This window comes from Narcine bancroftii, chromosome 1, assembly GCF_036971445.1.
Source record: "Narcine bancroftii isolate sNarBan1 chromosome 1, sNarBan1.hap1, whole genome shotgun sequence".
Classification (NCBI taxonomy): domain Eukaryota; kingdom Metazoa; phylum Chordata; class Chondrichthyes; order Torpediniformes; family Narcinidae; genus Narcine; species Narcine bancroftii.
Genome location: NC_091469.1, coordinates 10024675 through 10040371, shown reverse-complemented (window position 1 = coordinate 10040371; position 15697 = coordinate 10024675). Strand labels below are relative to the sequence as shown.

The 15697-nt window shown below is 41.1% G+C and overlaps 1 protein-coding gene across 1 annotated transcript in view; it reads left to right on the top strand.

Moving 5' to 3' along the window:
• LOC138763194 (trans-2,3-enoyl-CoA reductase-like) overlaps positions 1-15697 on the top strand; it is a 144630-nt gene that overhangs the window by 60587 nt on the left and 68346 nt on the right. Inside the window, exon 4 of the mRNA XM_069936978.1 lies at positions 12449-12552. Within this exon, the coding sequence (XP_069793079.1) occupies positions 12449-12552 (104 nt within the window). The remainder of the gene's footprint in view (positions 1-12448; positions 12553-15697) is intronic.

The following is a 15697-nucleotide window of genomic DNA, read 5'->3' as shown; positions in this document are numbered from 1 at the left end:
AAGTCTTCACTGGGTCAGGGGTGGTGGTGATGGAAAAGGATGGGATTTACTGGTATGTGTGAAAAAAAGGATTGGGTAAGTCCATAAGATGTCATGGATGTACAGCTTGAAGTTGCAAGCTTCGACCTGACTCATCTCACACAACCATTTAATGGGGAGGGTGCTCAAAAATAATGATAGAGAGTAGTCGCTTGGTCCAGAACCATCAAAGACAATTCACTTGTGAGAAATGAAGTAGTGATCTGTTCTCACCCATGTCTTTACAATCTCAGGTAAGTCAGTGTTTAGTGATGGATGGGGGAAACACCAGAAGGCCATTCATCAGACTTTAGTAGAAGGTGAGCATTTCTCCTCATCAGGTGGTAATCATTAACCACAAACCAGGTGATGTGAAAGAGTCGTGTGATGAGATCACCAGGGAATGTTCCTCCTGAATCTGCATCACTGTGCCTTCACTTCTGATGGATCCATCTGCTGTGAGACAATAGTGAGATGTTGACTGAACAGTACACATCCATGAGTGCGACTGACAGACTGTTAAATATCTCACTTGATGAGTCCAGGAGCAGGTCCCCCATCATGTTCCAAGAATGCAAGATCTATAGTGCTTTTCTTATGTTCAGATCTGAAACTGGTGTTCTCTTTGGCTTGCTTGTGTGATTGCTTTCTCAGTGGCAGATTGTCATCCCAGGTGGACAGCTAGACTACTTCAGAGAACATTCTGCAGCACAGAAGCAGGCACTCCTGACTAAATTGTCCATGCTGAACCATCTGGTCCTATTTGCTTTCAATTAACCCATTCCCTCTGAACCTTTCCTGCCCATGCAACTATCTAAATCAGCCATTCTCAACCTATTTTGGACTATTCTCCCCACCATTCCACCCCCCCCCCTCCCCAGCCCTTGTGACTACTCAAAATTTTATGGGGCCCCTTCCCTGTGAAACAGATGTTTTGGTTTCTTCCATACTTCTCTCCTATAGAAAATATATTTAAAAAATATTTATGTTGCGTGAGGTGAAAAGAAAACAAGAATTTAACTTAAATGTGCTGTGACCCCTGCCCCCATCCCCGCCCTGGGTGGAACAAAGGGCCCCCATTGAGAATGGTTAATCTAAATGTCTTTTAATTGTTACAGTGGTCCCATCCTCTACCACTTCCACTGGCAATTCCTTCTTTACACATATCACTCTCGCTGTGCAGGAGGTGCTCCTCAAAGTCCCTTTTAAGTCTTTCCTTTCTCACTTGATATTTATGATTTTTTTTCCTGGGACAGTGGAATCTATGACTACCTTATCTTTGGCTCTCATGATTTTATAATACTCTGTCAAGTTCCCCCTCAGAATCTCACTCCAGGGAGAGATGCCCTAGCCTTTTTCAGCATGCTCTCCAACTGAAGGATATCTTTCTTGTAGCAGGGTGTCCAGCCAAACAGGCAAGGTTCCAAGAATGGACTCACAATTATATTGTGCAGATGTAATGCCACATTCCAAACTATTGTGCTCAGTGACCAACACTTTCTTTACCAACCTGTCTGCCTGTGATGCCACTTTCAGGAAATTGAACTGAATCTCTTGGTCCCTGTGTTCTATGAAGCTCTTAAGGGTATTAGCAAAGCACAATGTCTCGCATTTGTCGAAGTCAAATTCCAACTACCACTCCTTTGCCCATTTCCCCAATTAATCTGGACTTTGTTGTAACTGAGATGACCTTCTTCACTCCACAATAACACCAGTGTTGGTGCCATCCACAAACTTACTACATTGTCAGGTAAACATGAAATCTGCAGATGCTGGGATGTAGTACACAACAGTGATGAAGAAACTCAGCAGGTCATGCAGCATCCATGAACCCCAATACAACCATAGAACAGTACAGAAACAGGTCCTTCAGTCCATGTTGTCTGTGTCAAACTATTGTCTGTCCCAATGGCCTGCACCCAGACCATAGTCCTCCATACCCCTGCCATCCACGTACCGATCCAGATTTTTAATAAATGTCAAAATGAAGCCTACATTCACCATTTCAGCTGCCAGCTTGTTCCACACTCTTATCATTCCTTGGATGAAGATGTTCCCCCTAATATTCCATTTAAACATTTCCTTTTCATGCTTAACCCATGTCCTCTTGTTCTTGTCTCATCTAACTTCAGTGTAAAAAGCCTGCTTGCATTTACTCCATCTATACCCCTCATAATTTTATATACCTCTTTTAAATCTCCCCTCATTCTCATTGCTCCAGGGAATAAAATATTCACTTTTCCCTCTAATTCAATTCCTCAAGGCCTGGAGGCATCCTTGTAAATCTTTTCTGTGCTCTTTCAATCTTATTGATATCTTTCCTGTAGTTAGGTGACCAAAACTGCCCACAGTACTCAAAGTTTTACCTCACCAATGTCTTATACAACTTCACCAGAACATCTCAAATTCTACTCTCAATATTGCTGATTGTTTTCCATGGATGTTGCATAACCAGCTGAGTTTCTCCAGCTCTTTTGTTCGTTAATTTTATTGTCATCCATGTTATTAATATAGATGATGAACTAACAGTGGACCCAGCTCCAATCCCTGTGTCACGCCTCTGGCCACAGGCTTCATCGTTAGATTTGAGATCTTGTTGCTCGATAACTTGTCCAGGCATCCAATCGGCTAGTCAGATAACAAAGTTGCAATGTTTTTGTCCTTTTCTCTTGTGCTGGTTTGATGATGCAGTTTGGAAAATTTATTCCCACACAGGTCTGTCAACAACAACAATAACCCCTCTGGCACCTCCATCATACTGACATACTTCATATTGATATTGAATCCTCATTTACTGAGAACCATCAGTACTTGTTATTGTGAGCACACAGCAGGGGATTGTGCATGGTTATTTGTAAGAAGAAAAGGTACTCTTAAAATCTCTACCAGGCAGAATTATACTACAAATTAACTATGACTGTATCAGCAGAAAATGTCCTTTTTAAATAAAGGTGCAACTTATTTAATGAGCATTTGGACCTAAATTATAATTCATTTTGTCTATAAATGAATTGCTTGGTCAATATATTCCTAGGCTTCTTTTGAACTTTATTAATGCAACAAAAAAAAATCTGTTTACAAGGTTCTAAATTTAATTACATAAAAAAATCCAAGTCGCACTTAACATTGAACAACTGATTTGTTGAATCACCCAGCACAAAGCACGCCATCTGTTATATGGACAGATTAAAAATGCATGAGCACTGCAGAAATTTCTGAAATTTCTCAGATATATTTTTTAAATAGTTTCAATTTTGCAGATTTTCTTTTTATTTATCAAATCTTTAAGCAATAACTTGAACAGATTTGTAATCCAGGGAAGAATAAAATACTGCCTGAATTTTGTAGGATAACATCAGTGTTTCCCTGAATAGATATTTAACAGTGTGATATTAGAATTGCTACATGGACACACACACACCCTGCATTCACAGACAACTCTTCCCCACTTATCTTGATGTTGAACAGTATCAGAACTTGAACATAAACATTAGGAGCAGGAGTCGGCCATCTGACCCATGGAGCTTGTCAGCCATTCAGCAAGCTCCACTTACTTACCTTTTCCCAATAACCCTTAATTCCCCTGTGCCAAAATCTATCTGACCATGTCTTAATGAGGCAGTCATCACTGCTTCCTTAGGAAGAGAATTCCACAAATTCACTGCTCTCTGTGAAAAGCAGTTCTTCCTTATCTCAATCCTAAATCTACTCCCTTGAATTTTGAGGCTATGTCCTCCAATTCTAGTTTCACCTACCAGTAGAAGCAACTTTCCTGCCTCTATCTTTTCTATCCATTTCATTATTTTGCATGTTTCTATCAGATACTCTTTTATTCCCTAGAATGAGACTCAAGCCCATTCAGGCAACTCAGTTTCTCCTCAATGGCCAACACCCCATCTCTGAATTCAACCTGGTGAACCTCCTCTGCCCCACCTCTAAAGCCAGTATACCCTTTCTCTAATAAGGAGCCCAGAACTGTTCACAGTGCTCCAGATGGAGCCTCACCAGTACTCTATGTAGAAGCAACTCAGTGCTCTTAAATTCATTTCTGTTCTCAGTGAAAACCACCATCCATTTTGGCTTCTTGATCACCTGCAAACCAAATTTTGCAGTTCATGCACAAGGACTCCCAAATCCCTCTGTGCAAGAGCATGCTACAATTTGTCAGCATTTAAATAAAAATCTGGTCCATTATTTTCCTTCCAGAATGGATGACTTCTCATTTACCAACATTGCCCTCCACCTGCCAACCTCACTCAACCCTCCTTATCTCTCTGCATCCTCTGCAAAGTTAGCTTTTAGTGAAATCAGCAAACCTTGCAACATATATGCCACACTTGGTCCCCTCTTCCAAACCTTGTGGAAACGCCCCAAATCTTCCAAGTAGGGGGTGGCTGTTTGATTGTGCTTAGGGACATGAGAGACTGCAGATATTGGAATGTGGAGCAAAACGCACATGGAGGAATATAGCATAGGGAGGTGGATGGTCATGTACTTTGGTAAAAGGAATAAAGATGATATCCTAACTGGGGAGAGAATTGAAAAAGTAGAGGTCCAAAGGGACTATGAAGCCCCAGTGCTCGATTTCATAAAGGTTCACTTGCAGGATGAATCAGTAGTAAGGATGGCAAATGTAACATTAGCATTAATTTTGAATAATAAAAGATATAATGCTGAGGCTTGATAAGGCATTGGTCAGACAACATTTGGAGTATTGTGAGCAGTTTTGGGCCAGGATGTGCTGATGTTGGAGAGAGTTGAAAGGAGGTGTATGAAGATGATCCCGTGAATGAGTGGGTTAATGGAGGAGGAGCATTTAATGGTATTGGGCTCGAGATTGGGAAGGATGAAGGCTGATCGCATTGAAACCTACAGAATATTGCAAAGCCTGGATGGAGTAGATGTGGAGAAGATGTTTCCAGTAGTGGGAGTGTTAGGGACACAAGAGACTGCAGATACTGGAATCTGGAGCAAAACACAATCTACTGGAGGAACTCAGCAGGTAGAGAGTGGGAGAAAAAAAGAATGGTTCATGTTTCACATTGGAAACCTTCATCAAGATTACACCTGTTTAATGAGCCTCCTGAACAAGGATCTTAGTCTAAAAGGATTTCACTTTAGGACAGAAATGAGGAAAATTTCTTCAGCCATAGGGCGAATCTATGGAATTAATTGCCACAGACATAGAGGCAGTCTTTGGGTAGATTTAAATCTAAGGTTGATAGGTTGACATGATGGGCCGAATGGCATTGTTCTATTCCTACGTCTTGTGATCTTATGCTGTGGACAATGAGGCTGATTTCAGGTCACTGTCTGGAAATAGTTGTGAGGAAAGTGGACAAGTTTTAATTTGTGACAATAATTGGTGTCCATTTTAGGTTTTCTTTCTGTTTGTTAATTTTCTACATTTATTCATTTTTAATTTGTGTATTTATTGCTTTCAATTATTTCTAAATATCAAAAACATATTTTAATGATCTGACAGAGTCAAAAAATATTTATGTTTGAAGGTTGTGGGCATGCTGGGTGCTGCAGAGAATTTGGACACATCAGCATTATCAGTCAGTGCCTGTCTCCTTGGTGTGGTGGGACTGTTTTTCTGGCCCAGCATTCCCAATGAGGTTGCACAGGGCTATGATCAGAGTGCTGACTGGACAGAACATTCCAGTTAAGAACAAACTTTATTTGGGCAGGGTGGAAAGTTTGACTGCTAATTTTGAAGTTTGCCCATTCATGACACAATTCATGAAAAATCATTTGAATACATGATTATTTTTTGTTATATGGCATTAGGAATTCATCATTTTCAAGATTTAACTGAAACAATACATTCTCCCAGCATCCATCCATTTACGTTCCTTAAGAATTATATATTTTTCAATGAGACCATCTCTCGTTTTTTTTTAATCTGCAAGAAACAGAGACCCAATGGTTTTAGGTAAACAAGAAAATCTAGAGATTCTGGAGTCTAGTGGGGCATGCAGAAGAACTCAGCAGGACACACAGTATCCATAAAAAGCAAAAAGCCCTTCATCAGGAGAGACCCTTGATTTTTAGCCAGTTTGGATTTAGGGGATGCTATTCTCTACTGCCCTGATCCTGTGTATTTATATTTTTATATTTAGGTATGCTGTATGGTTACAAGCTCCTTTGGCCCATGAACCGATGATGCCTAATTACATCCAATTAACCTACAACCCCAGTACATTTTTGAAGAGTCAAAAGAAACTGGAGCACCCAAAAGAAACCCATAGAGATAGGGGAGGAACTTATAAACTACTGACAGACAGCGACAAATTCAAAACCTGGTCACTGGCACTGTAACACCATTCAGATTTACATACATGCCATCACATACAACCTTGAGATTCTTTTTGAGTGTGGGCCAGGCAGGTCTACCACTAATTGGTAGTGCAAAAAAAACTGTACACAGCGTAAAGATGTAAACAAATAAAGAACTGTAAACTGATAATGAATGTAAACAAACAGACTGCAATAGAGAGAAGAAAAAAAATCAAAAAAGTTAAATGAGTCCCTGATTGAGAGTTTGTTGTTGAGGTATCTGATGGTGGAGGGGCAGCAGCTGTTCCTGAACCTGGTGGTGAGAGTCTTGTAGCACCTAAACCTCTTTCCTGATGGTAGCAGCGAGAACAGAATGTGTGCTTGGTTGTGTTGTTCTTTAATGCTACTCTTTGATGGTACTGTTCCCTGTAAATGTTTTCGAAATTGGGAAAGGTTCTATCTGTGATGTCCTGGGCTGTGTCCATTACCTTTTGCTGAGTTTTATGCTCCGTGGTATTGGTGTCCCCATTAGCAGACCATGAGGCAGCCGGTCAGCCCACTTTCCACCACACATCTGTAGAAATTTGCCAGGGTTTCTGGTGTCATACCAAACCTCCGCAAACTCCTGAGGAAGTAGAGGCACTGACGTGTTTTCTTCATTATGCCATTAGTGTGTTGGGTCCAGGAAACATTCTCTGTGATGGTGACTCCCAAGAAATTAGATTTGCTCCCTCTTGCCACCTCTCATCCCTTTATGATCACTGGATTGTATCTTCCTGGCTTTCCCTTCCTGAAGTCAACAATCAGCTCCTTGATTTGGTGACATTGAATGCAAGGTTGTTGTTGGTGCACCATTCAGCCAATTTTTCAATCTCCCTCCTGTATACTGACTCATCCCCTTCCTTTATACAACCCATTAATGTGGTATTGTCGGCAAATTTGTAGATGGTGTTATTGTTGGCATTGTTCTAACCACTACATTAACTGTGCCACCCTGTAGTTTTCATTGCTCATTATTCTAGTGGACCACAGGTTGCTGCCAAATATTTCTTTTTAATTATTGGAGCTTCATGTAGTTAAGTGTTGGTTGCTCCCAGTTCTGCCACTGAGTTGAAGTCATTGTCCAATAATGCCACAGCCTGGTACAGAGCAGACAGATGTTGAACAGTGTGGAGGGTTAGTGGCATGCTGGAAAAGGCATCACTGGTCTATGAAGAGAACCTTGTTCAACATGGATGCCCGCCAGAAAACTGAGCGAACTTGCACACAGGATCTTTGACTTACTACCATCAGGAAGCCTGTACAAGAGCTCAAAATTGAAATAGCCTTTTCCTGCAGGCAGTGAGATTATTGAACAGTATCTTGTAACCGAGGGAGTCATTCCAAAATATTTCACGTATTTATTTTTTATTATATATTTATGTATATATGTGATTATGTGTATTGTGTGTGCACTGTGGTCAGATGATAATAAACTTGAACTTGAGGTATTTGAGCAAACCTGGAGAAGGACAGGAGAACAATTTAATTCAAGATTATATCATGTTTATCAAAAGAGATCTCTCTCTTATAAACAAAAGGCCCTTTTATACAGTGAAAAAATGCAATTGTAAAGGCGGAGATTCTCCACCCTTACATCACAGAACTTACCATCATAAATGCTCCGTGAGTGATTACAAGGCGCCGACTCCAATCCCTCTTCAACCTAGTGTCAGCGGTGGAGCAGAGTGCTCCACCACGCATCATAAATGTACAGCCACTGCAAGTGGCCAGCTGGGGTGGGGGGCTGATGACATCGCGATGCAGCCTGCAACCCAAGACCTAGCAAAGCTGTTGAGTGAATCTGCGCTAAACAGTTCACATCAGGCAGAGCCTTGGGTAATTCCTGTAGACATTTGTCTAATGAGCCTCCCCCGAGGTCATTGCTCCTGCAGCTGTCTGTGCTAGTTCTTGCCCCTCGCGCTCCCCCCCCCACCGTACGCAAGGGGGAAGTTTGCCTCCTCTCAGGGATGCACAGCTGATATCGTCTTAGCTATCTGACATTACCTTCTGCTGAACTTAGAGAGTACAGAGCAGTGAGAAAATTAAACACCTTGGCTCAATGACCTCAGTTTCTGATTTCTCATGTCTGGGCACCTGGACAGTAATTAGAGAAAGAGTCATCATCTATCTTCAATATTAATGATCGAGTCATCATTTCAAAAGACTACCAGGAGAAATTAACAGTTCCATTAATGACTTGGTCGAAGTGTTTAACACTGAAAGTTAGCACAAGTAGCAGTGTGAGTAAAAATGTACAGAGGTATCACATGACAAGTACTAAACAGTTCCAAATAAATGTGAGGAGATTAAAAAAAAATAACATCCAAACCCAATAGTGTGTTACGCGTTCTCTCCAACTGCCATTAAAATTCTCAACAATTTTTAAGAGGGAATTCCTGAATGTCAATCAACTTCCAAAAATTCCTAAGTGCAGCAGAATTCTTTGCTTTAAGAGATAACAACTTTAGCATTGAGCAATAAATATAGCCCAGAGTCTCATGAATCTGTCAAGTCAGGAGTGGATTGAAAATGTGTTGCTGTCAAGTTTATTTCCTGGCATGAATCAATTGTGGGTATCTTTGGCCGCATCAGCACAGAGCTTGCACTAAGGTTATCCTGGTGAATGCAACCATCTCTCAGTTCATTTCCTGAGAAGACGTTTGGAAGATCAGCATGTGGTGATGTCATCTTGGTGCCTTTAAATCACTACAGAAGTAAACGGATGATTTTGAATCTTAAAAATCTTGGCTCCTGTGTGGTAAAGATGCTGATTCACAATTCAGAGAAACTGTGATTTCCAGTAATTCATGATGAATGAACAGAAAGGTGAGAGGATGTTCAGAACTTTTATTTGGTAAAAAAGATAGAATATGGTGGAAATACTCATCAGGATAGGCATTGTGGAGAGAAAAAGCTTTTCCACAGAACTGAAACATCCACACCTTCCATGTGTTTCTGTGAAACAACACCACTTTTTTCTCCATGGATACTGCCTGAGCTTATTTAACACTTTCTGTTTTTCTTTTATATTACCATATTCTGTAGTACTTTGCTGTTGGTTATGTTTATATTCTAAAGGGTGGCACTGCGAGCATAATGGTTACTGCAGTGCCAGTGGCCTGTGTTCAAATCCATCAATTTCTGTAAGGAGTTTGGAGCTTTGTGGGTTTCCCCTGGATGCTCCAATTTCTCCTCAACTTCTAAAAATGTAAGAGGGGTGTAGATTAATTGGTTTATTTGAGTGGCACAGGCTCCTCAGCCAGTATGTGCAAATTAAAATTAAAAAAATAAAATTAATGCCCCTTTCAACTCATATTAGGGCTGTTTCGGTAATAAATTTCATCAGCCTAAATGTGTCCTCTCTTATCTCTCCAAGAGTGCCGTCTGACCTACTGAAAATTTCCAGCATTGGGTCATATTGTCATACGGCACAGAAAAAGGCCCTTCAGCCCATCTGACTGTGCTAACATTTCGTGAGCAAAGAGGCAATTTAGATCCAAGACCAGAGTTGTAAACATGGTCCTAAATGAATACTCCTGTCTGTTCATCAAGGAAAAGGACATGGAGTTCAGGCAGGGCGCATGGATAATCTGCAGCAGGAGGTGTTATATGTCATAAAATGCATAAAGGATAAGATTTATCTCAGGGTGCTGTGAGAAGTAAGGGAAGAAATAGCTGTGATCCAGATGGAGGATTTTGGTTCTTTCACTAGAGGTAAGATGCCAAAATACTGGAAGATATACGAATATTGGTGGTGCTATTGAGGATAGCTACAAAGAGTCACTTTGGACACAGAAAGTGAAACAGACCATCGGCAAATGCAATTTAATTTTGACATGTGAGGTAATGCATTTGGGAAAGTCAAGTAGTGTGGGATAAGTAGAGTAAACAGTGGGGCTCTAAAAATGTTGACGTGTAGAGGGTTCTTGAGGTTCAAGTCCATAGCTCCTGGAAAATAGCTACACCTAGAGATATGGTGGTGAAAATAGTGGACAATCTTGCCTCCTTAAATGAAGGCTTTTTGGTGCTCATGTACATTGTAGAGTGAATATGACAATAAATCATTATTATTTCTAAAAGTTTGGAAGTTACATTGTAACTTAAAGAAAATTGGTTAGGCTGCTCTTGGAGAATTTTGTGCCATTCTAGTTACCACACGATAATAAATAGATGGTTGCATTGGAGGGAGTGTGCAAGAGAGGCATCTGGCTGTTGCTTGGATTGGAGGGATTTAGTATAGGGACAGATTTGACGGGGTGGGTTTGTTTTCCTTAGTGCAAAGGAAGCTGAGGGATGGCCTAAAAGAGGCTTATGATCTTAGAAGAGGCAGAGGTATAGTAAACAGTAAAAATCTTTTTTCATGCTATGGTTATCAAGTATGGTTTTTTTTAAAAAAACAACACAATCACTGCCTTCCAGGAAATTATTGCCATTTTCCCAGAATGCATGCTGTGTAAAAAGGTCAGAAAGGGAATGTGGGAGCCATTCCATTTCTGATATTTTACCTCCTAGACCCCTAGTAAATTTCCCGGGGCACCTACAGTCTAAAGTTATCTGCAGGCTTTCTGTGAACAACGGGGTAATGAATATCAATGATGCGCTTTGCAAGTCCTGGCTCTTTAATTATTGCCCTTCCGGTAGGCTGTCTAAACTCATGTAAGGAAACAGAGATTTAGAGTTTTGGTCATTTGTATGTGAACAAGCAATGCCAAGGCCTCCAACATACTTCAGATCAGTAACATCATGCAAAAAAAAAACAAGGGAGCATAAGTTTAAGGTGATCAGAGGAGCCAGCATTTTTTGTTTTAGACAGAGAAAGGCTGGTGTCTGTAACTTGCTGCCAGAAGAGGAGAGAGAATTAGGCAAAATCACTATATTTAGGCAGCCACTTAAATATTGTAGATAAGGCACCCAAGGACAAAGCCCCAATATAATTAGTGTGGATAGGTGTAATGAGTGATAAAAAAAACATGGGTCTCAAAAGCAACAACTCTGAACACAGTCTTGTAGTAAATTACTTTATTTACTAAAGACACGCATAGTAAAAGGATAATGGAAATAACACACAAATCTGCAGTTTATAGTGAGTGTGGAAAAATGGTAACGGGAATAAAACACATATGCGTACACTTTATAGATAAGCGTGGAAACGTCCACTGGGAATAAAATGTGCATGCACACACAATGAAGTGGGTACATAAAATCAAAGAAAAACCAACACGATACCCACCATCCCTTGACTTAGTGCAGACATGGCTCTGTTCTACTAGGAACACTAAAATACTCCCAGCCTTATAACAATGCAGACCTTATCAATGATTTCTCCAATGGTGTTCCACAGGTCTCGGCCTTGAGTGAAACAGGGTGGTCCCTCGAAGATGGCAAAGAGAAAGTAGCAAGCACATGTGGTGCCTTTTATAATTTTGCAAGGGCGGGGATTCTGGCCCACGTAATTTACAGGGAGAAAGTGGCTCGGTGCCAGCAAGGTTAAGTTCATTACAACAGCGTACAGCCCAAGGCCAAGTACAGAAGGGCTGGAGGGTCCAGCCCAGGTAACTTACAGGAAGTAAATGGCTCAGTGCCACCAAGGTTAAGTCAATTACAACTGCCTATGGCCCAAGGCCAAGCATGAAGGTTAGCCAATGGAAGTGTGTGCACTAATGGGTGGGGTGTGGCCAAACATTGAGCATCAGGTGGTGTGTCTTCCGACCAGGTAGTGAGCAGCATTATCATAACCCTTCACAATACAATAGGAGAAAAGATTAGATCTGTCAAATGAGCTGAAAGACCTTTTTCTGCGCTATATGGACAGTATGACCCTATGCTGTAAATAATCAATAGGTTGGACAGCACTTGTTTCATTAGGGACTCCTCTCAAACGCATCACTGCATCCATTAGGGGCTCTTCTTAAATTCATTGCTACTGTCTTTCAAACTTTCCTCGAGACAACCAGCTCTCCAAATGTGGAAAGACTTCTTGGTCTTTGGTAAAATATTTGAGGAAAATATGTTAACTTATTTTACTAGGTCGTCTGTTGTTGGAGTTACTCTGTGTTTGCTGAAGTGATGACAGTATAATATTGCCCCTGATCTTGCCTGTTCACAGATGGTCCTCTGTTGAACGAAACCAAAGTCATTAAGAACCTTGCAGCCTCCTCCATTATTACATTGTACTTCAGAGACCTGGGAATACAAATAAACTGGACCACGGTAAGCCTTAAATTTGCTGGGGTATGGTGTTACTAAATGATAACTCTTGGAGAGAGGGGGGGGGGGTCTTCACTGACCACAAGTGTTAAAGGAAGTGGTATCTTCTGCTCTGTAATCCTGTTTTCTTTAAAAAAAATTGTTTCAGTCTCATTTAATTTATGCAAATGTTCAAGTGATATTTTGGAATTTCAACGTTCAACAGGAAATGAAATTCCTCATGTGTGCATCACATGCATGTGTAAAACAATGAATGAGTTGCTGACTCAGCTGGTCTGATGTGCACAGAATATTGGACATGTACTGGTTCAGGGGTTGCTGACTGCTAGAGCTGTGTCATGTCCCAACGGAGGTAAGATATCAGCTCTGAAAAATCAAGCCCTAACAGGAGAAATACGGCAGGGAAAATATCCTATGATAACTCTGACACATTCAAGCAGAATTTGGATCACCATTGACTGTGGATCAATAATCTTATCACAATGTCACAGGAAGGATTTGATTGTGTGAAGGATGTTGCCAGCATGGAAAATTGGAACTGTGAGCAAAGATTTGATTAAGATGTGTAAATCTATGCAGACATAGAATAGTTGGGGAAGAATTTGTCTTCTTAGCCAAGGAGTCAAAAAATCCCTTTCTGGATTTCAAGTAATTGGTAAAAGGATTAGAGGGAGGATGAAGAAAACTATTCTCACCTTGAGGATGGCAGGACTGTGGAACTCACTGTCCCAAATAATGGTAGGCCCACTGATCATAATCATACTCCAAACATACTTGGGTGTGTGTCTGAAGCCTGGGTGAACTTTGAACCTTGGAGGTGACATGAGCAGGGCCATAGACCTAATACTGGAAGGTGGATCAGGTTGGAAAGCATATTGTTTGACTGGATCAGTTATAATGGAGCAATTTTTTTTCCTTTCTCATTTAAAGTTAGGTTTGCTTGTCATAAAATATCTACTACAGTGAGTAGGGTTCTTCTACATAAAGACCAACAGGATATCTCTGTCTGTTGATTGTTCAGGCAAAGTGCCCCCAGAAAACATCAAGGGGTGGAGACACTTGGGTTATTTCTCTGGAATGTGGGAAGGTGAGGGGCTGAAATGGAAGTGAACAAAATCAGGAAAGGCATTGATAGGGTGGACAGTCAGAATCTTTCCCCAGGGTCAAAGTGTCACACACCAGAGGACATGCATTTAAGGTAAGGGTGGGAAAGTGTGTGGGGAAAATATTTTACAGAGTGGTGTGTGCCTGGAAAGGGCTGCAAGGAGCAGTGCTGGAAGCAGATAAATAGTAGTGTTTGAGTGCCTTCTATGGAGACACTTGAATATTAAGAAGATGGAGGGATATCCATCAGGTACAAGCAGCAAATTTTTGGTTTGATTTGGGCATCATTTTCAACACAGCTTCCTGAGCTATCCGGTTGTGATAGGACAGGATATTATCATCAATTAATTTTATTTGTCTATATTTACATATAGTAATAGTGATTGGCTGAGAGCCGTAGCCATGCCGACTGGCAGGTCATAAAGGGCTACTCCTAACCAGACCCAGGTCAGTCTGGACTGGTTGACCTCGATGTAATACGCTCCAGTCTTTTGTTAATAAAAGCCTTGGTTTGAGTCAACAAGTCTTTGAGTCATTTGACACTCTACACTGGTATTAGATATAGCCATGTAAAGAGCACAATTTGTAAAGAATAGGATTACAATGAAAAGGAATATCAATTGGCAAAAGGTCGGGGCCAATATGACCACACTGTGTAGCAGACAAAAGTGCTGGAGTTCATCAGGAGGTTATGCAGCATCCATGGAAAGTGCAACCTGCTGAGTTTCTCCAGCACTTTTGTGTGCTGCACTAGATCCCCAGCATCTGCAGATTTTTTTTTTGTTTACCTCCATGATAATATTGTCATGAAGTTCATTCAGGAGCCTGAATGGGGTTATATACGCTTCAACATCCTCTTTGTAGGAATGTCCTTTTGTAACATCACTTCAGGAAGCTTATAGAGCAATCATGTACAACTTGCAATGTACAATATATCCCCAGAAATTCTTCTATCCAGGTATTGCAAAATGATGGGGATAGACAGGGAAATATTGCAGGAATACAATAGATGATGTTTTTTCATTGCATTGTCTGTCATTGAATTTTCAGTGGATGAATGGGAAAATATGCCAGTGCTGCAAGATGCCAGAGGTTTATTCCTCAGGCTCATGAATGTGTGTCAGTGTCAGCCTGTCCTTGTCGTCTCTGGTCAATCTACAGAAGTGTCATCAATCATATCTGCATGGTGTGGTTCCTCCCTCCCAGCAGCATAGATTCTAATTCAGAAATGTTAGGTGATCATCAGTGAATTAAATGTTCTTGGTCAGCAAGCAATTCCAAAATAATGGGGTTCCTCCAGTGCAAGTGTGTGGGAGGATCATTTAGTTTGTTAAAGTGAACCCTTGTTGGTGTGGTTGAAATGTCACATCCTACAGGATCTCTGAAAGCAAGTAGATTTGGTCTTGGTTAAGACGTGGAGACGAAACAGAGCAGTTAGCATAGGGCAGTACAATTAGCATAGCAGTTAATGCAGTGCTATTACAGAGCCCACCTCACTGACAAAAGACAAAGGAGGAAAAACCCAACACTCAACCCCAGCCAACCAATTTTCCCTTGCAATCGCTGCAACTGTGCCTGCCTATCAGTCACCAACGAGCCTGCAGCAGACGTGGACATACCCCTCCATAGATCTTCGTCCGCGAAGCCAAACCAAAGGAAGGAAAGGAAAGGACAGTGCCATTGTCCTGGGTTTGAATCTGGCACTGTGTAAAGAGTTTGTACATTCTCTCTACCCATGGGTGTTCTGCTTTCCTCTCACATTTCAACGACACCTGGGGTAAATCAGTTAACTGATCGTATTGGTGTATTCGAGTTGGGCAGGTTCGTGGGCTGAAAGGATCTGCTACCATGTGGTGACTCCAAATTAAACTATTTAATATTCAGTTTCTGCAATGGGAGCAAATGTTATTGACTCAGTAATCCTAGCAGGTCTGATTTAATCACATCTAATGGTGTCCTGCAGCTGGTGAATGTTTGGTCATAGGGAAGCTCAGTAAGTAGTCTCAATATATTGTTCCCGCTGCCCTATGTTCAGTGGCCATTC